At 44.3% G+C, this 24,256-nt stretch overlaps 1 protein-coding gene and 1 long non-coding RNA gene across 2 annotated transcripts in view; one reads left to right on the forward strand and one right to left on the reverse strand.

The window, feature by feature from the left end:
• GNG12 (G protein subunit gamma 12) overlaps nt 1-24,256 on the forward strand; it is a 51,316-nt gene that overhangs the window by 14,135 nt on the left and 12,925 nt on the right. Inside the window, exon 3 of the mRNA XM_077333385.1 lies at nt 23,638-23,755. Coding sequence (XP_077189500.1) covers nt 23,660-23,755 — 96 coding nt within the window. The 5' untranslated portion in view covers nt 23,638-23,659. The remainder of the gene's footprint in view (nt 1-23,637; nt 23,756-24,256) is intronic.
• Nucleotides 7,019-11,984, reverse strand: LOC143835554 (uncharacterized). Its single transcript, XR_013230213.1, has 2 exons — nt 11,735-11,984; nt 7,019-9,011 (listed from the first exon to the last, which is right to left on the reverse strand). It is a non-coding gene; the product is annotated as an uncharacterized LOC143835554 (long non-coding RNA).

Genomic DNA, 24,256 nt, shown 5'->3' on the forward strand with positions numbered 1-24,256 from the left:
TGCCCCTGCAGCCACCCTGACATATTTAAGGTCAAGAAAACATTGTAGAGAGGAGGTAAGATTGGTTGTCAGATTGGTGTATGTTCATATTCTGGAATTCCACACTATCTAGGTGTGCATAAACCTGACTAAGGTTAAGACTGCTATGCACAGACAGACCTTCTCTTAGGGTTGCTGTCTTCCAAGTGAGGCTCTCTACCCCACCTCCCTCACAGAGAGCCTGCTATGGGGAGAGGAAGGGAAGGCGATTGGAAACTGCCTTGAGACACCTGAGGCCTGCTGGGTGACTGTGACCCATTCCCAGTTCTCTTAGACATCTCACAGCCCCACATCACAGATTGTCTATTGTGGGGAGATGAGGGGGAAAGGTGTTTGTAAACCACTTTGAGACTCCTTTGGGTAGTAAACAGCAGGATACAAAAATCCAGCTCTTCTTCTAAGGAGCCAACTGTGAAAGAAGCATGTAGGCACATAACATTTTATCAACAGGAAAGAAATGGAGATAGAAGGAGCAGGGTGGACACCTGTGTACTGTGACTACCCCATGTGGATTAGGGCAGGGGGACATTTTTGTCTGTGGCCTAATTCACACAAGAAGGGAAATGACGTTGAACGCAGAACTGAGAGGAATTGGTTGCCATGTAATCTCCTCCTAAGAAGAGTCTCCAGTCGGATTTTCCCTTCACCTATCTGAAGACATGGCTCCAGAAAACTCATTAGTCACCACTATGCCACAATTCACAAAGGTCAGTCCTCTCCCACACTCAAAGAACATTCTACACCACAGGTTCTTGACTCCCATATCTCCACACTAGGTTTGGGCGCTTCTGTGTCCAAAGCAGCCGCTCCTGCCCAAAAGCAGCCAGCGCTGTGGCGGGGGGGAGGCACGGGTGCTGGCGCACCGGTTGGTGCACATATGCAGGCACAGAGCTCCTCCCCCACACACACACGCCACGGCGCTGGCTGCTTCGGGCAGGAACGGCCGCTTCGGACGCCAAAGCACCCATCCCTACTCCACACCCATGCCCTCATTTGTCACCACGGCACCACAACTTCCCACACAACACACACATTCAACCCCATGCTCTTACAGACTGGACAACTCCTCCCCTTCTTCTTCCCACCACCAAGCGCTAGCACCTGTTGTATTCCTGGATACAACAGGCTTTGCCCCTAGTAGTATTTATTTTATACAAACTATGCTGAATTGTTTCTTGTGTTGTCCACTAGAGGCCACTCCTCTGCTAAAAGTAAATTTGCTCAATATTAAGCAGACAATTGTTTTAGGCTCCTTTGTGCAGCCCCTTTAAATGGGACTACATAAGAGAGTCTACAGCTGGGAGCCTCTGACCAATGCCCCAGCTGTTTTGGGCTCGCTTGTGCAGTCCTTTTAAAAGTGTAAGAAAACAGGTACCTCCCTGGCCCAGCTTTGAGTTCTCTCGTGGTGTCCCATTTGAAAAGTCTGCAAAAGAGTGCCCAAACCAGCTGAGCCTACTGGGAGACTGCTCTTTGCCAGCAGAATTTCAGGCTCTCTTGTGCAGTCCTGTTAAAGGACCTGAATAAGAGAGCCCAAACCAGCTGAGCTGGCAGGGAGAATACCTCCTGCTCGCCTCAGCAGTTTTTCAGGCTGTCTTCTGCCATCCCTTTCAGCTATTTTTGGGGGTTTGCCAATCTTCCTGAATATAGGGAGTAGGGATCCTCCCCCAAAATCCTAGATACCTTTGGAATGCTGAAACTTAGCCAAAAAATACCAGTAAAATATTTTGGAGTATATTTTTGGTCATGTAGGTCTGAATGCATACCCCTAGAAGCATCTCTTATGCTTTGATAGGGTAAGCAGCCTTACTTAAACATGGGTTGTTGTAGGAATGTATGAAGTTTAGTGTTTTATAGAATTTTTTTTGTGCAGGAGAACATTTTTATTTCTAGAGCTGGGAATTCAAAAACGGTTTCCTGTTTCATTATTAGTTTCAAAGCCAAGGACTTTTTACAAGTGGTCAAGCAGGAAGATTCTGGTTCTAGACATATGGAAAATGCTAATGACCACAAGATCAAAAGCAATACCTTTTAAAGCCTTCCAAGTGTTGGTTGTGACCACATCCAAAGGCAGTGAGTCCCAGAAATTAACAACGTGCTGTGGAAAGAAATACTTTTTGCCTGTCTTGACTGTCTCACACTTCAGCTGATGACTCCAGGTTCTAGAATTATAGGAGAGGGGAAAAAAATTCTTCCGGTCTACTTCATGCCATGCATAATTTTATAAACCTCTGTCATGTCTTCCCTTAATCACCTTTTTTCTAGGCTGAATAGTCCCAAGCAGTTTAACTGATCCTCATAGGGCAGCTGCTCTAGCCCTCTGATCATTTTGACTGTTCTGTACAGAGTATTCCAAGTATGGTTTCACTATAGATTTGCACAAGGGCGGTATGATCGTGGCAGTTTTATTTTCTGATCCTTTTCTAATTTAGCCAGTATGAAATTTGCCTTTTTCACAGCAGCCACACTTTCCGATCAGTCAGCAATTTAATTGAGCTATCTACTACTACTCCCCCCAGGTCCCTTTCTTGGTCTATTGCTACTAGCTCAAATCCCATCAGTGTATATATGAAACTGGGGTTTCATATATATGTATCACTTTATGTAAAGTAATATGTATGTAAAGTAATATCATTTTTAATTTGCTCACATAGAACTTAATTTTGCCATTTCAGTACCCATTCATCCACTTTGAACAGATCCTTTTGGAGCACTTTGCAATCTATTTTTGTCTTAACCAACCTAAATAATTTGGTATTATCTGCATCTGACTCCTTACTCCATGTTATTTATGAACAAGTTGAAAAACCATCAGTCCCAATACAGATCCTTGAGGGACCACACTCCTTACATCCCTTCAGTGTGAGAACTGACCATGTGTATCTACAGCCTGCTCCTGATTGTGGTTTTGCTATTCACATAGGCATTTATTCCAGTTCCTGAGACAGATGCAAAGGCAATAAAATGACCAGCCTTCCAACTAATTATTGAATGACCAATCATCTTATTGTCTTCCTGCATCCCTGTCGGTCTTTTCAGAGAGAAAAAAACATAAAAGGAAAAAGGTAAAGGGGAAACTTACTCATCTCAAAATAAACTGATAATACTGAAGGGTCAAACTACATCAATCAAATAAAATAATATTGAATTAAACATTATATGGTATGATATGATTATTTAAAGAGCCTCTTGTGGCGCAGAGTGGTAAGGTATCAGACATGCAGTCTGAAGCTCTGCCTATGAGGCTGGGAGTTCGATACCAGCAGCCAGCTCAAGGTTGACTCAGCCTTCCATCCTTCTGAGGTCGGTAAAATGAATACCCTGCTTGCTGGGGGGTAAACGGTAATGACTGGGGAAGACACTGACAAACCACCCCGTATTGAGTCTGCCATGAAAACACTAGAGGGCATCACCCCAAGGGTCAGGCATGACCCGGTGCTTGCACAGGGGATACCTTTACCTTTATCTTTATAATTATTTATTATATGGTATGATGATGTTAGCCACTCAGTTGTGTCTGACTCTTGTCAATCCTATGGCCCACCTGTGTCTACATCTTTTGATCTTGCACCGCTTCTTTTAGTTGCATAATGTTATGGCTAATGTCCATTTTGAATGTGTCTAACCACTGTGTTAGCCTGGTTTCTTTTACCACTGACAATCCTAGCATAATTGCTTTCTCCATTGAGTTGGATTGCATGATATGGCCAAAGTAAATGAGCCAGAGTTTCGTGATTTTGCCTTCCAGTGATATATCAGGCTTTATGTATTCTGATATTTCCTTGTTTGTTACTTTTGCTGTCTGTGGAATCCATAGAAGCCTTCTCCCACACCTCAGTTCAAATGAATCACTTCTCTTCTTGTCCTTGAAGACAGACAGATAGACAGAGAGAGAGAGAGAGAGAGAGAGAGAGAGAGATGATATGATATATACACAGTGGCATAGTTAAAACCATAGGGCGTGAGTATCAGGCTGCATTAAAAGTCATAAAGTGGTGCAGCTACCATAGCAGCATATCACAAAATATGAGGTAGGTGTTTATTTCAGTTTAAATATCTATCTTCTATATTTATGCCCCTTTAAATTTTTATTTTCCAATATAGTATCATTAATGCTTATTTCTATTGTAACAATTTGGCTTTTTCTCTCATTTTTCTTTCTTTGCATTTTAGATGTATTTAGGATTGAATTACAGTGTTTTCTGTAGATATGTCTTTTTGAAAGCATTTGTATTATTGATTACTGAGAAAGGCCCTTGAGCCCAAAGCACTTACGTTGGTCTTACGTTGGTTCATCAACTTTGTATGTGAAATGATTACAGCTTACATGAAGCTTGTTTGGACTTTAATGCAGTCTGATATTCAAGCATGGTTTTAACGTTGCTACTATGTACACTAGGGGTATCCAAAGTGGGCGGTATACCCCCCTCCCATCGGTAAGTGGAAGGGTCCTGGGGGCAGTGAGGAGGTTTGTGATATATAATACCAAATCTGTAGCCCTAATAAAATCCAATTTGTGTGCAGATGACGCACATGGTAAAACCTGCCCTTATTGACACCCAGTGGGGTCACCCAATATGGAGAGGGCCAATTGCGGGTCCTCTCTGCCCCTGTCCTCCTCCTTTGTGCTGCCTCTAAGCAGTTGACAGCAAGGAGGAAGAGCTGGAAAAACAGTAAGCTGGGGATGGGGGAAGGAAGCTGTCCACAATCTGCTTGTAGGTACAGCACTGACCCTGGCAGTCCAGCTCACTCTGCAGGAACCTGCCTGCCCATTAGGGATTGAGGGAATGTGACTAGCCACGCTCCATGCTAGCCCTGGTGGCCCAGTTCCCGTGGCTGGGCCATCACGCACTGCAGGAGCCTTCCCGCCTGCTGCCACTTTCTAGAGCCCATTTTTAAAATGGGCTTTGATAATTGTACTAGTATTCCATAAAGACAAAACCAATAATATAGATTTAAAGTAGATTAATGAAATTTGGAATTTAAATTCTGGCATAAAAATGTATCCTAATGAAAGTAAGTACCATTGTATGTTAATCATTCCTTTATTATTATACTAGTAATTAAGCCCGCTGCAGGCTGAATGCAGCAGGCGCTAGCGGGCCGAGGGAGTCACGCGGGTTGTGGCGGGACAGGGCCGGGAGGGAAGGGGCGGCTCGTCCAGTGTCCACCCTCCCCGCGGCGCCGCATACGGTACCGTTCGCAGCAGAGGCGACGGAGCAGGCGAGGGTGCGGCTCTCGAGGCTTTGGGGCCGGCGGAGATGCTGCAAGGCTCCGCGGGGGGAGCAGGGCGGTCGCAGGGTGCGGCAGCGTGCACAGTGAGGGAGGTTAGCGGGCTGGGCCTGTGGGCTGTGGCGAGGTGTTCGTCATGCGGGCGGCTGGAGGCCGGGCAAGGACGACGGCGGGCGGCCCTGAGTGTTCGGGCGGGGACGCAGCAACTGCGCAGCTGGAAGGTCAAGGTGGTAATGGCGGTGGCGTGGCGCAATCGGACAAGGTGGAAGGTGGAAGGATCAGTCCCGCGCCAACGGACCAATTGCGAGCTGCTCTTCGCGCCTGCCGATTGGGCCCTCCGATTGTCAGTCTGGAGGAAGGGGCCTATGGGCACCCTTCCTCATCACGGACAGGGCCCGCCTTGGGTGCCCTTAGCGAATTATTTAATCCGCTCCGCTTGGAGCGGGTTAAAGATTTTATTAATAGTGACTTAAAAACTACAATGAAGGCCTGGTCTGTTAATCTAATTTTAGCCTTTTTCATGTGCTTTTATGCCCCAGCTCCTTTAATTGTGTTGCCTTGTTTTATTGTTATGGCTTTTTATTGACCTGTTTTTTTTTATCTATTCTACTGTATCTACTTTATTCACTGGCTAAATTATGTGGTTTGTTTTACTACCTTATTTTATTGTGTTTATTGGTCTTATTTTATTGTTGTGAAACACCTTCAAGTATTATTACTAGTAGATTTCTAAACCACCCCTCCATAATAGGTTCAGGGCAGTAAATATCATTTTAAAAGTCTCCATAAATATAAACGCTAATAAAATTATAAAAACAGTAAAAACCATAAAACTACACTCCTGAATGCCCCAGTTGTCTTGCCTCTTGGCCTTGTTCTTATCCCTGTGTCTTTAGGTCATCTATATTGATGCTCTGGAGGGGGAAATGGATCTTATTTGTTTGTCCTGCCCCAACCATATGCCCTGGTAGAATAGAGGCGGAACTTTGGTTGTTCCATTAAGGCCCAGATGTCCACAGGCAGTGTATTCCACATTTCTGGGCTGGGAACAGGACTGAAAAGGCCCTGGTCCTGATGAAGGCCAGGTGCATTTCTTTGGGTCCAGGGACCATCAATATATTAGCAACTGATGACCTTAGTGTTCTTCTGGAGGTATATTGAAAGAAGTACTCCCTCAGATATGCAAGATCCAGACTGAGCAAGGCCTTAAAGATAAAACCAATACCTTGAACTTGATCTGGAATTCAACTCTATTGCACTTATTGGAAAACAGGTCTTATATGGGCCCTGTAGAGTATCTTAGTGAGGACCCAAGCAGGTGCATTATGCACCAGTTACCATTTCCAGGTCAAGGCCAAGAGTTGACATGCATAGAGCAAGTTGTAGTAATCTAACCTAGAGGTGGCTGTTGCATATATCCCTGTAGCTAGGTTTTCCGGGGTTAGATAGGGCGTTAGTAGCTTCACCTGGTGCAGATGGTAGAAAGCTTTCTACCATCTGTGCCAGGTGAAGCAATCTGTGCCTCCATTGAAAGGGTAGTAATTAAACCAAAGGACACTGGGATATCTATATGGTAATACAAGAGTGCTGAATCTGGTGTAGCAAGTAGATAGACAAGGAGTCTTCAATCTTCAAAAATTATTTCTTTAATTAGCAGTATTCTTTAATGACTCCCAATGTGTTTCACTAAATAGTACTTTCTCAAGGAATTCCAAAATCTTTAAACCGAAAATGTACAAAACAATAGTAATAAAGTGTAAAATAATATTTTTATTGAAAAAATAATTAAGCCATATCATGAATACATACTGAAAATCAATACAATAGAATATTCAATTCTAGTAGAATAGTTCTGCAGCCAACTACTGTAAAGACAAACAAATATTTTAGGAAAAAATATAGCAGTAAAAATCAAGAGACTACAACATTTTAACATCCAATCTGGTCCTAATAGAAACTTACAAGGCTATTGAAAAACAACTCCAAAAGCAGCTATGCAAAACTTGCTCATAGGTGTCCCAGTGACCTTTGGTTTAATTACTATTCTGTATGTTCTCTGGGCCCCACCCTTCTGTTTCTGTAATTCCTTTGTAGGAATGGCATCAAAGATCACCCCCATGTTTCTGGCAGAGGTCTAGGTGGCATACAAATTTCCTATATAAAAAGCCAACTGGCAAAATGTGTTTTTTATTTATTTAGAAAATTTATATACTGCCTCTTCGAAATACCTGCATGAGGCAGTTGGTGATTATGGAGTGTCCCACAGGCTTTTGTGCATACCTCTACTCTTTTGTACAAAGATTGGTTTGCTAGAACAGAAATGTATCATGGGGTCTAGATACAACAGGCTATGGTTATTCCTCTCTAAACTATGGCTACAAATTATGACTTAAAGGCTTGCAGCAGCTGTACATTGCCTGAATAAGATATAGCAGCAAATAGGGAAAGGGAAGAGGGAGTCCAAGAGGGGAGGAGAAAGTCTATGACCCTATGGGGTACTTCTGATCACTGAACATTATGTCTCAGTTGATATACTACTAAAGTGGAAGACATAGCATATAATGATAGAGTTGGAAGGGACATCCAGGGTCATCTAGTGCAACCCCCTGCAGAATACAGGATATTCACAACTATCTGCCTCTCCCACAGTGACCCCAATTTTACCCCAAACCACAATTCCTGGCCATAGGAGTCCTGGAGGAAATTTGCATCTTGACCCCAAAGTGGCATTCGGCATTTCCCTGGGCATGCAAGAAAGGTCCACAAGAGCCAGGCACTGACACAGTCCTTTCTACCCACCCACTTATAATATGCCTACATTCACATAATCAACATTTCTGACAAATGGCTACTTAGCCTTTGCTTAAAAATTTCCAAAGAAGGAAAATCTTCCAAGGAAGCCTGTTCCACTGAGGAATTGCTCTGTCAAGAACTTCTTCCAGATGTTTAGCTGAGTTTTTAAAAATTAATTTCATCCCACTGGTTTTGGTCTGACCCTCTAGGCAACTCTGCTCCATCCTATGTGACAGCCCTTCAAGTATTTGAAGATGGCTATCATATCACCTCTTAGTTGTCTTCTCTCTAGGCTAAACAGACCAAGCTCCCTCAACCTTTTCTCATAAGTCTTGATCTCCAAAACCCTCACCATTTTCATTGCCTTTCTCTGGACACGCTCCAGTTTGTCTACATCCTTATTCAATTGTGGTGCCCCAAACCGAACACAGTACTCTTAAGTGAAGTCTAATCAGAGCAGAGTAAAGCGTGATCTGGTCATACAGAGCTTTTGATACAGCTCAAAATTTCATTTGTCTTTTTAGCCACTGAATCACACTGCTGAGACACACAGTGCATGATCTATTAAGACCCCTAGATCCTTTTTACGCATACTACTGAAAAGACATGTGTCTCCCATCCTATAGTGATGCATTTGATTTTTCCTACCTAAATGTAGAACTTTATCAGCATTGAAATTCATTTTAGCCCAGTTTTCCAGCCTGTCAGTATCATCCTATATCCTGATTCTGTCTTCTGCTGTCTTTGCATTTTATGTTCCAATCAAGATATCCAGTAATAGGATATATGTCTTTATTCCCTTACATTTCATTTTTAGTAACAGCTGTTCACTTGTCCAAGTCCATTTATAAAAGGATACAAGGTGAGAGTGTCTGTTGGGCAAACTCAAAGTTTGATTTGGAGCCAGGAGACCAGAAAGAGAGGAATGCTGAAGGTCAAAGTAGAATGTTCTGCAAGAACCAGAAGACATTACAAAATTAAGTTTAAGCATTTGTTCCTCTTCTTTTTATTTTCTAGATCTTTATTCTTTATGTGGGACAGTATCTATCTACAGATTATTGTTTACAAGTGGTGGTTAGAGTAGTCAAACAAAAACAACATGTCAGCTAAGACCACAGATTAGTAACCATTTACAGCAGGTTTACTAATGAGCAAGCATTTTTATAAGGGCTGCTTCAGGCTATATGTAGAAGTTGTGTTCATGGCAGTTGTACAGATGTACAGCAGATGTGCATTTTTAAACCTTCTAGGATACACCCTTGGAACCCTGATCAGTTATGACTCCCTGATATGTGTCTTCAGATGTTCAGGGGTCTCTGCTTGTCTTTCACCCTTCCTTACCAGTGGAGAGTAGGTATACCTACAGTAAATGTGATTGCATATGAAGAGTTAAAATATTTATCCTGATAAATATATACCAATATTGGAATCTTCATTTATAGCTTTAATTAGTTTATTTTGTATGCCAATCAAGGTTTATTGTATTTTGTGTGTGTGTGTGTGTGTGTACGTGCAAGCATTTAGAAATACAAATCTTCCTTTGCATTTTGGTCTCCTTTTTCTTGCACATTATCCCCCCTCCTTTTTTTTTGCCATCAAGTCATAGCTGATCTATGGAATGGGCCCATAGGAAGAAGAGATATTCAGTGGTGGTTTGCCATTGGCTCCCTCTGCCTCATAACCCTGGTATTCCTTGAAGGTCTCTCAGCCAAATACTAGCAAGTGGCCAGCCCTGTTTAGCTTCTGAGAGCGGATGAGATCACGCTAGCCTGAACTATTCAGGTCACCCATACATCCAACTATTATCCATACGGGTATTTAATTTAACAAACAGATGAGGAAGAATGATAAGCCAGAAAGGGAAAGAGAGTTTGTAGATTAATTTTTTACCAGAGGTTTCCTGTGGAAAATGAGTCACTACATCGCTCCTTACAATGGATAGGTTTGCTGCCTGTTTGGTGGAGTCCTGTACAAAGATCAGTTCGAGGATGCTTACTGTGCATTGTGTAATCTTTTGATTGGTGTGATCACCTCCTTCCTGGGCAAGTGCTGAGTTAAAACACATGAAGGAGAAGTCTACCTCATAAGGTTCAGTACTGGTTCATGCAAGTGTTTATTTCATCAAAGAACCAGGGAACATTCTGATTTCCTGAATATGTTTTATTTTCAGATTGAAGCAAATGCTCTTAAGTTAGTGAGAGTGTATAGTTTTTACAGTGCTGGGAAGAATGTGTCATATTTAGACAATATTTTTTTAGAGAAAGAATCTCTTGCTCAGAGTCTGCTTTCATCAGCTCGCAATTTCAGCATTGAATAAGCCTGAGACAATCATAATATACTGAGTAATGGAAGGCCAAGAAATGGCATGCAGATTGCCTTATATGGAAAGGCTAATGCTTGAATCATGAAAAGAATAATACAGTGATAGGACCTGCTATCTTCAATTGGATTTAATTCAGGCAAAGTTGAATAGAAGAAGAAGAAAAAAAAAGTTGGTTCTTATATGCCGCTTTTCCCTACCCGAAGGAGGCTCAAAGCGGCTTACAGTCGCCTTCCCATTCCTCTCCTTTTACATTTAATTCATTTAAAGTAAGAGCAAACTAAACATCTTTCTGAGTTATTTTATACTATTACTAGTAAAAAAGCCCATTGTATCCAGAAGACAATGGGCGCTAGCAGGCAGGGACCAGAGCGAGGGGCAGGCGAGGGACAGAGCAAGGGACAGGCTACCTGAAAGAGGAGGCGGGTGGCGTCTCCTCGGCGTCTCCTGGTTTTTGGTGGGGAGTCCCAGGCGTGGTGCGCTGGGCTGCGGCGGATCCTGTGCGTTTATTTGATCTTCTGCGGCTGGGGGTGGGTGGGTTCTTTCCGCTGCTTCCAGGAGGCCACGGCCGCGGATCAGGCCGCGCCCGGCCGCGTCCGCGGGGCCGCGCCCGGCCGCGCCCGCGGGGCCGCGCCCGGCCGCGCCCGCGGATCGGGCCGCACCCGCGAGCCGCGCCCGCGGATCGGGCCGCGTGGGCGCGGCCCGGCCGTGGTTCCCTCTCGGCGGCTGGAGTCTCGGCGGCTGGAGTCTTGCCGGGGGCTCCCTCAGGGGCCGGCCTGACGCGTCAGGCCGGGAGCAACTGCGAGCCGCGCTATGCGCGGCTCGCAGTTACTGAGGCTGGGAATCAGAGGGACCAATCGGCAGGCGCTTCGCGCCTGCCGATTGGTCCCTCTGATTGTCTGTCATGAGGAAGGGTCCAATCCGGACCCTTCCTCATCCCGGACACATCCCGCCCCAGAACCCCTTACTATTTTATTTAGTCCGTGGCGCCCGCGGCGCCACGGGCGGTGTACAGATGAACATGCTTAGCTTTGTTGGGCTTATACCTTGGGCTTTTGCCTTTGTGACAAGATGCTTGAAGTCCTGTCTGCGGTTGTTAAATCCCATTGAAGAGAGCATGTCATATGGCAAAATCCCAAATTGTAACCCAAACAAAATGAGGCTCCAAAAGACAGTATCCATCTCATTCATGCACACAAACACAATTTGTATTCATGAAATTACTAAAATGTCATAGTTTCATTATGTCTATAGAGAATTGTTGCTGTCATACTCATAGACTCCATAGCTTCTGAAAGTATATAGTGGATGCATGGTATATGAACAGGTAGAGAAACATTACAGTTGCCTTACCTTCTAGTAGCACTAGCTTGCTGAAATAAATGTTAGTTGGTTACTTGAACATCATCAAAGTATAAAGAAGAGGTTCCAAGTTAGATTAGGGAGAAGAGCACACATCTTCTAGTTCCCCGTCATCGTCCATTGAACCCCAACAGTCATGAAGTTGGATCTGGATTTTTACTGTAATAGTGTAGTCACTGGATATTGTCAGTTAATCAGAGCAAAGGAACAGCTGAAATCTAGTCTAGTTTGGAAGAAATAACATGAGTTAATGATTATTTTTCGTATTTATATTTTGTTAGCATTAACTTTCTAGTTATTAATTTAAAACGGTTGCATGAATTTGACTTGTGCGGTTACAGGGAACAGCAGATTATCCTTACAGCAATATAGAGACTGAAATATCTTGTCTATTATCTACTATTACCATAATGCAGAGACTCCATGATTTTAAAGGCTGTGGGCATGTTTGGAAGGTGGGTGTGATTATAAAACGGCTGTTGCAGGAGGTGAAACCAACTACAAAATGTGAAGGAGTGAAATTATGCATAACTTGGATAGTAATTCTTCAACATTTCAGGCAGAAACTTTGTTTAACAGGATGATCTTGTGCTGTGCAGGGGAACGACATTGGTCTTGTGCAACGCAAGGTCGATCAAGAACAAGGCTGTGACTCTGCAACACTTCTTTTCGGAGTCAAAGGCTGACCTTGCGTGCATAACGGAGACCTGGCTGAGAGATGGAGAGGAGGTGGCCTTGAGAGAACTGGCCCCAGCAGGATACTCTGTTCTTCACCAGTCCCGGACCCACAAGAGAGGAGGGGGGGTTGGCAATCTTGGTCCGGAAGGCTCTCTCCTACAGGGCTCTCCCGGGGCCAGAAATCGGTGAGGTGGAGTGTGTCGGTATTGAGTTGTGCTCGGTCGAGAGCTTGGCTATCTGGCTAGTTTATCGTCCGCCCAATGCTCCGCCAGATGCCCTGCCCCGCCTGCTGGAGGCGGCGGCCGCCTGGGCGTTGCAGTTTCCCAGGCTTCTAATCCTGGGTGACTTCAACGTCCACGCGGACGCGCCCTCTTCAGGACTTGGCGGGGACCTGGTGTCATCCATGGTGACACTGGGGTTCTCGTAATTTGTTGCTGGGCCCACCCATTACGCCGGCCACACACTCGACTTGATTTTTGGCTCCGGGATAGAGGTGGATCTGGATACAGCTTTGGCTGTGCCGTGGTCAGACCACTATGCCCTGTGGGCCCGGCTCGAGATGCCACCCCCTCCCCAGTTGGGCGGCGGGCGTATTTTTGCCCGCCCGCGGAGACTCATGGATCCGCTCGGTTTCCAGAATGCTCTGCGGGACCCGATGCCTCCTGGCGACTCACTTGCAGCCATGGTGGGGGACTGGCAGTCCCGCCTGACGGCCGCCATAGATGAGATCGCTCCTAAACGTCCTCTCTGCCCTCGACTCAAACGGGCCCCCTGGTACACGGGGGTGCTCCAGGAGAAGAAAAGGGAAGTGAGACGACTGGAGCGAGTGTGGCGGAAGACTCGTGACGAGGCTACAAGAACATCTTATCGCACGCTTATGAGGGCGTATGAGATGGTGGTGAAAGTGGCTAAATGTGAGTTTTTTGCCACGGAAATCGCGTCCGCAAGTTCTCGCCCGGCCCAATTATTCAGGATAGTTAGATCACTTACCGCCCTTGAGGGGCGCCAAAACACTAGACAATTGGAAATCGGCTGCGAGGCATTTGCGAGCTATTTTGCGGATAAAGTCTTGTCACTCCGCCGCGACCTTCCCGCCACAATTAATACAGTGAATGAACTGGAGACCTGTTGGCCGCCATTGGTAGTGAGGTTTGATGGCTTCAGGCGGCTCTCTTCCTCTGAAGTGGACAAGTTGCTAGGTTCGGTCAGGGTGACCACCTGCCCCCTCAACCCCTGTCCTTCTTGGCTCCTCAAGGGAGGTGGCCAGAAGATAGGAGGCCAGCTCAGAGACATCAACTCCTCCCTGAGTACGGGAGAGTTTCCTGAGCGGCTCAAGGAGGCGGTGGTCCGCCCTCTCCTGAAGAAACCATTGCTGGACTCGCTGGACCCTGTTAACTACCGCCCAGTGTCGCATTTAGCGTTCCTGGGCAAGGTGGTGGAGAGGGCGGCAGCGGATCAGCTCCTGGCATTCTTGGAGGAAACTTCAGCACTTGATCCATATCAGTCTGGCTTCCGCCCTGACCATGGGGTGGAGACGGTTTTGGTCGCTCTGCTGGATGACCTCCGTCACCAGCTGGATAGAGGCGGATCAGCCGTGTTGGTCCTTTTAGATCTATCGGCGGCCTTTGACATCGTGGACCACGAACTGTTGGTCCATCGCCTGGCCGGTACGGGGATACGGGGCACAGCCTTGTGCTGGATACGCTCCTTCCTCCAGAACCGGTCCCAGAGGGTTGCGGTGGGGGAAGAGCTCTCGCGGCCCTATAGACTCCCTTGCGGGGTCCCTCAGGGTGCGGTCCTCTCCCCCACATTGTTTAACATCTTTATGCACCCTCTGGCCCAGCTGGTACGGAGCTTTGGGCTGGGTTGCCATCAGTACGCTGATGACACCCAGCTCTATCTCCTAATGGACGGTCACCCGAACTCCCCCCCGGAACCATTTGCCAGATGTTTGGAAGCGGTGACAGAATGGTTCGAGCAGAGTCGCCTGAAACTCAACCCCTCCAAGACGGAGGTCCTGTGGCTGGGGGGAAGGGGGCGTTAACAGGTAGCGCGTTTACCCACCCTAGCAGGGGTGCAACTTACCATCGTGCCCCAAGCTAGGAATTTGGGTGTGACCATTGATGCCTCCCTGACTATGGAGGCTCAGGTCAAGAGAGTAGTGGGCCAGGCATTTTTCTACCTTCGCCAGGCCCGGCTACTAGTGCCCTACCTGTCCCCTGACCACTTGGCCACAGTGATCCATGCGACAGTCACCTCCAGAATAGATTTCTGTAACTCGCTCTACGCAGGCCTACCCTTGTCCCTGATCCGGAAACTACAGCTGGTACAAAATGCAGCTGCCAGGGTCCTCACTGGAACATCTTGGAGGGCCCACATCCAGCCGGTGCTGAGGCAGCTGCATTGGTTGCCAATTGCTGCCCGGATCCGGTTCAAGGTTTTGGTTTTAACCTTCAAGGCCATACGCGGGTTGGGACCCACATACCTGAGGGACCGCCTACCGTTCTATGCCCCCCGCAGGGCCTTACACTCTGCGGGTGAGAACCTGTTGGTCGTCCCTGGCCCGAAGGAAGCGCGCCTAGCCTCGACCAGGGCCAGGGCTTTTTCAGTCCTGGCCCCTACCTGGTGGAATGAGCTCCCGGGTGATCTGCGGGCCCTGCGGAATTTGTCAGCTTTCCGCAGGGCCTGTAAAACGGAGCTCTTCCACCAGGTCTATGGTTGAGGCTGGGGTCAGTGAATCAGGGACATCGCTCGCCCCCTAGGAGTTGGAGTGTACGCTACTCCCCTATCCTTTCCTCTTCATCTCTTAATAATTGGGGGAGGGACGGGATTTTTAGCCGCCATGTTAGTAGATTGATGTTTTAATTGGAATTTTAATGGGATTAGTTGTTGTGACCCGCCTCGAGCCTATCGGGAGAGGCGGGAAATAAATCTAATAATAATAATAATAACAACTAGTTCAAACTGGCCCCACGCAGCCCACCAAACACCTCATACAGCAGAGAGAAGCGTCTCTGCAGGATGGGCTTGGACTGTGTGTGTGTGTGGGGGGGGGGTGGCTCAAACTGGGCTCCCTTTCATTTCCTCTCCCCTTCCAAAGGGAAGGAAGAAAAACGAATCACTTTTGGAAGTGGAGTAAAAGAGAGGGTTTAAATGGCTGCTGGCCATTTAAACTAACAGCTGATCAGCAGACCAGTCAAACTGTTAAAGTTTGTTAACCTTTCCTGCTGTAGGGCAAGTCATTCCAGCAATCCCTTTCACTTCACTCCCTTTAGAAGGTGGAAGAAAAAGGGAGGGTTTAAATAGCTTTTGGGCATTTATACTTAACATTTGACTAGCAAACGGGTCAAGCTATTACGTTTAAGTGGTTGGCAGTCATTTCAGGGCTCCCTTTTGCTTCCTTCCTCCTTCCAAAAGAGGGAGGAGCGAAAAGAGCTGGAATGACTTGGAGCTATTCCAGCAGTCCTTTTTCCCTTTGGAAGGGGGGAAGTAAAAGGGAGGGTTTAAATGGCAGATGACCATTTAAACTTAACAGCTGGTTGGCAGACTGGTCATTTGTTTAAGTTTAAATGGCCAGCAACCACTTCACAGAATATCACAGCTTTTTGATGTTCCGGTTGAGGTTAATAACTGTGAAATTAGTTTTTGACTCTCTTAAGTCCTCCATGGGCCATTGGGAGCCCAAAACAGCTGGAGCCTCCAACACTATTTTCACAAAAAATAATAGTTAGAACTCTCAAGGAACAAAGAAGAATTCTGCCACATGGCTCTGGCAACTGACAAGACCCACCAAACATTGGAGGTTGTCTTCAGCATTTTGCTGATGATTGGAAGTTGTCTATTGGTAATGGTGGTCTTTGGACACAGTCATACATTGATACTCCCTGGAACTACAAACTGCTCCTTGTGACATGTTCATACAAATTCCAACCAATTTATGCCCCAAGAAACACCTTTTTCTCCAGGTCATCCAACATCTGCAGGACATTGGAGTTATAGAACCAGTTCCAAAGTATCAAAGGTCATTGTACATTTACTCAATCTTCATTGTTCTGAAGAAGAATGGGGATATCAGGGCCATTCTGGATCTAAAATGGCTAAACCGGCAGATAACAAAAAGAAGCTTTCCATAATTTCCTCCAATCAAAAGAAAGACTTTATTTCCTCCATAGATCTCAGATATTTTATACCTATTCAGGGAGCCCATTGGAAATTCCTTGCATACAGTGGAAGATATTTCTCATACCTGACGCAAAACCACTCCGTGTTTACCAGGATTCTGGTTATGCTCATAGTTGTCCAACTAACCAGGGTGTCTGTGCATTTCCATATTTGGATGCTTCAACAGGGGGAAGCAGATGTGGAAGACTACCTTGCTTTCAAGATTTTTATTATCATTTGGGAGAAGATGTATTATTTATTTATAATTGAATTTATAGACTGCTACTCGTGGCGGTTTACATAAAATATAAAAACAGCATAAAACCTGGTACAATCAATGGCGGCAACAAAAAGCATCCTGCTCTCTTGTACCAACACTCAACCCTTCTATTGGCAGTTGCTGTTGCCCCGATATCTGACCACTGGCAATGTAGGTTTAGGGGGGAGTACAGATTATAGCAGGGGGGCTACAGATTATAAAGAGGGGGGGGAGGGACCGAGATCTTATTATCCCAGCCTCAACCAAACACCTGGTGGAAGAGCTCAGTCTTGCAGGCCCTGCAGAACCCAGAGAGGGCCCTCAGCTCTCCTGGAGGGTGCTTCACTTGGGGATCATAATAGATACCATTCAGGACCAAGTCTTCCTGTCGCAGAAGAGGATGGAAAATACCCTTTCCTTGATTTGGGAGATCAGTCAACAGTCCCACTTGGAGGTCATGCTCCTGATGAGGCTTTTGAGGCTACTAGTATCCTATCAGGACATAATTCCATGGCCAAGATTTCAGGTGCTTCCTTCCAGAGGCTATTTTTTCTCTTTCAGGAAGTGATAGCACACATAAGTCCCCTAAGGATCAAGCATCAAGAAAATTTTGCAGAATTTTCAATGGTGGATGTATCCTCCCAGATTTCAGGAAGAGTTACCTTTTTGAGAACCGGACAGGATACTTCTGGCCATATATGTCAGCCTTCAGGGGTGGGGAGCCTATTTCCGAGGAAGGAAGGCTCAGAGGCTCTGATCACAGGAAGAGGCCAGCTGAATTATCAAGTTCCTGGAACTTAGGGTGATCAGATGGGGCCTGTTATTCTTGCAAGAGTAGGTGGGTAGGAAGGAAGGCCTTATCCACATGGGCAACACAACTACCAAATTCCATATCAATTGCCAGGGCAGCATGAGATCCATCTCTCTTCATGTGGAGATTACTCAGATTTTGTTTTGGGTGAAGATCTAGCTACAGTCACTGAAAGCTGTCCATGTGGTTAGAGCATCCAATAACATGGAGGGCTGGCTCAGTTGAGAGCCCCTGAATCACTCAGAATGGATGTTGACCAGGGGGATCTTCCTTGTGGTCTGCCACAGTTTTAACTGTCAAGGTGAGTATCTGCAAATCAGAGATCAGCCATCAGGTTCCAAAAATCATGACAAGGAAGAGATGTTCTCAATCGATAGCAGTAGACACTTTAAGCTGCACGTGGCCAAATCAACTCCTGTACATTTCCCCTCCTATCCAATTAAACTGTGGTCCAGAGGATCTACAGTGGGACTAATTCTAATAGCCCTATTTGGCTACATTGTGGTTCCAAGACCTGGTGAGGCTGTCCTCCAAGGAACCATGGTACCTTCCAATCAGGAAGGACCTTCTGCATCAAGGGCCCCTGCTCCATCCTCAGCCTGTTAAGACTTATAGCCTGGAGGTTGCGCAGTCTTAATTTAGGGAGCTAGGTTATGGATATGGTTATAAATGCATTAGTGGCATCTAGGAAGGGTTTACTAATAGGGCCTGCAACAGTACTTGGCAGGTTTTTTAATCATAGTGTTCTGGCAAAGGGTTAGATCCCCACAGGGCTAAAGTGAGTGACCTCTTAGACTTTCTCCAATCAGTTTCAGATAAGAGTTTGAGTACAATCATCCTTAAAAGACTAGCAGCTGCCATTTCTGTGATTAGAAGGACCAAGGAGGGGATTTCTTAGGAATGTCCCTCTTGAACCCTCCTTGCTCACAGTAGTTTTTCTCCTGGAATCAGTGCTGAAAGCTCTCTCTCTCTGGCCCCCTATGAGCCCATGGCTACTTGCCAGCTTAAGGAGCTCACCTTTAAGACTATCTTCCTGGTGGGCATCATATCTGCTAGGAGAGTGTCAGAGCTTCGCCCCCTCTCTGTAGATTGAGCTCTCCAGATGGGCATGTGGATCTGCATAAGAGGGCAGAGAATGGGGAATACTTAGATTATTTTTAGATAAAGCAGTTTATTGGCTGCTTAGTTTAAATTACTGTGTGGAATTCAGTACCTTCTTGTTAAGTTGCCAGGTCACAATTCTGCAATGACAGCAGTAATAACTAGCAAAATTCTCTTGGTGTCTAGGTGCCTTTCTCAACATTTTTACCATTGAGAAACCCCTGAAACATGCTCCAGGCTTTGAGAAACCTTATAAGTAGTACAGTCATGCAATTGGGAAGCATAGCTGTGTACACACTCACCCAGGGCCCCTCCTCTTCCAGGCTCAATATTGTCCAGTTTCAGGAGGGAGGTCAACATGACTGTATATGGTCATATCACACACATGATTAATATTTTAAAAATATATTAAAATTATTAATTCCCACCCATTCAGGAAATCTTTCCTTGGTCATCAAGAAACCTTACAGTTTCACACAATCATGGTTGAGAAAGCTTGGTCTAGAGTATAGTCTTCAGATCTGGCAATCCTATGCTCTATGGATCATTCACTCAACTGACCAATCATCCCTTGCCTAGTTAGAAGATTAAAATATGTTGTGCTACAGTTAAACTTCAGTCATTTTGTTATAAAATTTTAATGATTAGTTTTTGGGTTGACTATAGTAGTTCTGTTTTATCACAGATTAGTCAAGTTGTAATTATTTTTAAAGTAGGACAGTTGAGTGTGTGCCTGTGTAAATATATAAAGCCCAAGAGGAGGATTTTAATTAATACAATGCCAGCACAAATTGACTCATAGTTCTCTTTGTGCATGTAAAAATAACATGGAGCTTAATCTAAATTTCAGTAAGCCAAATGAAACTTGTGGAGCAGGACTCTCTAGCTCCCCCATTTGTTCTGCAGGCCACTAAACTCCGTGAAAAATTCCCTGTGAGATCAGGGGACTTGTAGGAACAGCAAGAAGAGCAAAATGAGGCAAGTAGGAGTGGGGGAAATCACTCACTCCTGCACAGAAGTACTATTATGTCAGTGGAATTGCCACCATGATAGTACTTTCTTGCAGTGGGTCTGCCTTTGTGTCGGTCCTGTAGGCAAGTCCAAAATTGAATGTTCAGAGTATCACTAGAGAAGAAAAAGAAATCACACATTTGAACCTGGAAGCATATATTGTAAAGCAGGGGTAACCAAACTGTGGCTCTCCTCCTCTGTTGCTGTGTAACTAATTTGTTTTTTGTTAAACAAAATATTTGAAGATAACCTTTCTAAATATTAAAAATATTTGAAGATAACCTTTCTAAATAGGGTAGGAAGGCCATAAAATGCTTAGTACAAAATGATGTTTAAAAGCCAGTTACTTTAATAACACTTTTAACATTTGACACATGTGGCTGTTGACATAATTTCAGGTGGTGGCAAGCTAGAACATACTCTTTTAAAAATGTGGTTTTAATTTATCCTAAGTTGTCAAGTTTGTCTTTTTTTAAAAGCACATTCAGAACAACAAACAAAACACGCAGTAGCAGGAAAGTTCACTCCAAAAGTATACTACTACTGTGTACAAATAGTGGAGTCTCTTATTCAAAACATAAATGTTGTATTTACAAACAGCAACTAACATACGTTACATTAACAGCCATCAACAATAACTCCAAAAGTCGTTAGTCCACACACTGCACAAAAAGCCTCTGAAAAATGCTTCTCAACAACCAGTGTTTGTGACTACATGAAAATCATCAGGCAAGAAAAGATAACCTACAAAGGAAGTATTTTTCAGAGACTTTTTGTGCGGTATCTGGAATAAGGATTTTTGGAGTTATTATTGGTGGTTGTTAATATGAGATTGCAGGGAGAAATATCAACAACCTCAGATATGCAGATGATACCACTCTAATGGCAGAAAGTGAAGAGAAACTAAAGAGCTTCTTGAAGGAGGAGAGTGCAAAAGCTTGCCCGAAATTCAACATCAAGAAAATGAAGATCATAGCATCTGGCCCTCTCAATTCCTGGCAAATAGATGGGGAAGAAATTGAGATAGTGACAGATTTTATTTTCCTGGGCTCCAAAATCACTGCAAGTGGAGACTGCAACAAAGAAATTAAAAGACACTTGCTCCTGGGGAGGAAAGCTATGGCAAATCTAGACAGCATCCTAAGAAGCAGAGACATCACCCTGCCAACAAAAGTGTGTCTAGTCAAGGCTATGGTCTTCCTAGTTGCAATGTGTGGCTGTGAAAGTTGGACCATAAGGAAGGCCAAGTGTCAAAGAATTGAGGCTTTTGAACTCTGGTGCCTGAGAAGACTCTTGCGAGTCCCTTAGACTGCAAGGTGTACAAACCGGTCAGTCCTAGAGGAGATCAGCCCTGACTGCTTTTAGAAGGCCAGATCCTGAAGATGAAACTCAAATACTTTGGCCACCTCATGAGAAGGAAGGACTTCCTGGAGAAGAGCCTAATGCTGGGAGCGATTGAGGGCAAAAGAAGAAGGGGACGACAGAGAATGAGGTGGCTGGATGGAGTCATTGAAGCAGTCGGTGCAAGCTTAAATGGACTCCGGGGAATGGTAGAGGACAGGAAGGCTTGGAGGATCATTGTCCATGGGGACATAACTTCGCATCTAACAACAACAATATAACATGTTAGCTATTGGTAAATACAAGAGGTATACTTTTTTTTAAAAAGGGGGTCATATTACAGCCAAAACTGCAAAGATTCAGCCCCTGCTTATATTACTTTATTTTATTTATTACATTTCTATGCTGCTGCTCCCAGTGTAGCCGGCATGCAGTGGTTCACAAACATATCATAAAACAACATCACAAGAATAAAACTTCTTCAATTAATAATCCCCTTAATTGCTCTTAAAACTCTATAAAACATTAACAGTAAATAAATGGTGGTACAATATAATCAATACATTGTAAAAACTCTTCCTTCAACATTTCAGGTTGTTGGCAACTGATTACACATTAATGACCATAGATGACAAAATAGGGCAGGTTGCCTAGCTGCTCAGGTAGGTCTAATACTCAGTCCTGAGCCTGGAAGGAGTGGGAGACCTCTGGGAGACCCAAGAGCCTGGAGGGAGGGGGAGACTTCTGCTGAAATGTGGGATTTTAAGTGCTTCATTTTGTAAAGCCACATGACATAATCCAACTAATCACGTCCTGATTTTCTGGTCTGTTAAAGCTTGCCTCCACCTAGTTGTTCCTTTAAAAAAAAGAAAAAAATAGTTATTAGTCACTGTCTGCCATCTTGGCTCTTTACTACAGAATAATATAGCCCTGTTACTGTTAGGATTATAAACTCATCAGTGCAGGTGCAGGCCTTGGGATTGTGTCGGGACGTTTGGCGATGGGTACTGTATATTCTAGTAAGCAGTCTTTGAGAAGCATGCTGATTATCCATGCATTCTTGTCCAAAGCAGACGGTATTCAGACATCTGTTTACTTAACTTCACAACAGCAAATGTGATCTCTTGTGAGTTTTTTGTGTCTGACATGCAATGCTGGCAGAGCCACTAATAAGCTTGTTCAAGTGATTTTTAATATCTTTCTTTCCATGCTGCTTGGACAATATTATACATCTTTCTGCCAAACTGTGCTTCAACTTTCTGTGCTTATGCAAAAGAAAATTTTCTTTCATGCACTGCTTTTCTGAGACTTCTTGAGCATAATTTACTTACTTTGTATGGCTCAGCACCCTGAAGATTGTTGGCGATTCGCCAGGACCTAAAACTTCAGTCTTGAGAGCTGCTGTCCATGCTGGGTGACAGATGCTTGGTGCGTCTGCAGTACCAATACCAATGTTACACTTTTAATGTTTTGATTTTGTAGTGGGCGGGAAAGAATTTCTTTTTTGTCTTCCTAAACAGAACAAGTTGAATAAGATTTTTAGAAATTATGTTCCCTAGCAAGAGACAATTAAAAATTGTCTCCCCTTCCCTTGAATGTGAAACCCTCTCAGAGAATTCCTGTCATATTACTGTACATTCCTTCTCACCTCATATAGATTTGTTTGTTAAAAAATGGTAAGGACTGAATTGTCTGCCAGAAAGCTTGAATGATGACAGATTGTGCAATCTGGCAAAAGCCTTCGCCGAAATATCTGATATACTAATTTGTTGTTGTTAGTTGCGAAGTCGTGTCCGACCCATCGCTACCCCATGGACAATGATCCTCCAGGCCTTCCTGTCTTCTACCATTCCTTGGAGTCTATTTAAGTTTGCACCAGCTGCTTCAGTGACTCCATCCAGCCACCTCATTCTCTGTCGTTCCCTTCTTCTTTTGCCCTCAATCGCTCCTAGCATTAGGCTGGGACAGCTTTCTATATGGTATATAGTATATCTTGCCTTATATAGTCCGTTGTCCACATTGTTCTCTAATTCCGTAATTGTATTGTAATATTTCTGATTACACTGTTTTATACCCTGCCAAGTATCGGTGAGAAAAGCAGACTATTAAATAAATAAATAGCTATACATTAATGGAATGAAGCACAAAGCTGATGTCAGACTTATCTGTAATAGTCATGTCAAAGTTGTCTTAATGTTTAGGGATTGCACTGGATAAATGTGTTTTAAATGAATTCTAAATTACTTTGGTCAGTACTCCTTGGAAAATATTTGAAATGAACAAGTATCCAAGTTATGAACTGATGAAATTGCAATTTACTTTTTCTTAAGAGGTTCACATTTATGAAATCTTTACACCAAATACTTTATTAGCACACTGTTATTGTATCTTTATATTGTGTTATGCTGCTATAACAGCAAGGTCTGTTGAAAAAAATACGAAGCTTGCTGAAGAGTTTTGGGAAATTCCAAGTTTTGATTATTAGCCGTCATTTGTTGATAGAAAACTAACTGGATGCGTTTTTCTCAACAGATCTTGAAAGATCTCATTGAAAATGTCTAGCAAAACCTCTGGCACGCCGAACAATATAACCCAGGCCAGAAGAACTGTTCAGCAACTGAGAATAGAAGCATCTATAGAAAGAATAAAGGTAAGAACGAGAAGAAGGCCCTCCTTCTTTTGAAGAAGGGCAAATATGTTTATTTAAATCTGTTTTTTTTATTACTCTTTATTTTTAATTTATTTATTGAATTTTTAGGCATCCACTCTCTAAAAAAGTCTCAGAATGGCTAACAACATTTTAAATAAAACATTTGCGAGAATCAGATTGTTGTGGATTATGTAGAAATATATTCTATTCTCCTGCTGTCCATGGCACCATAGTCGTGGGGCCGTTGTGGTTGCCAGAAGGGCAGAGTGTGTGGTGGATAGTGGGCACCTGGCTTCCTGCTATCTGGGCCAGAGAATCATATTCTTATGTGATTGGCAGGATGTGAGTGACAGGAACCTGAGGGGATTCTTCAGCAGAGGTGCAAACTGAAACCACAGTGGCTTATGGCTTGTTAATATGTACACTGGATTGCATGCAGTGTAAGCCTCACCTGAAAGATAGTGTAGAAGCTGCTGATATTGGATAGAATTATAGGCTGTT

Source organism: Paroedura picta, chromosome 4 (genome assembly GCF_049243985.1).
Source record: "Paroedura picta isolate Pp20150507F chromosome 4, Ppicta_v3.0, whole genome shotgun sequence".
NCBI lineage: Eukaryota > Metazoa > Chordata > Lepidosauria > Squamata > Gekkonidae > Paroedura > Paroedura picta.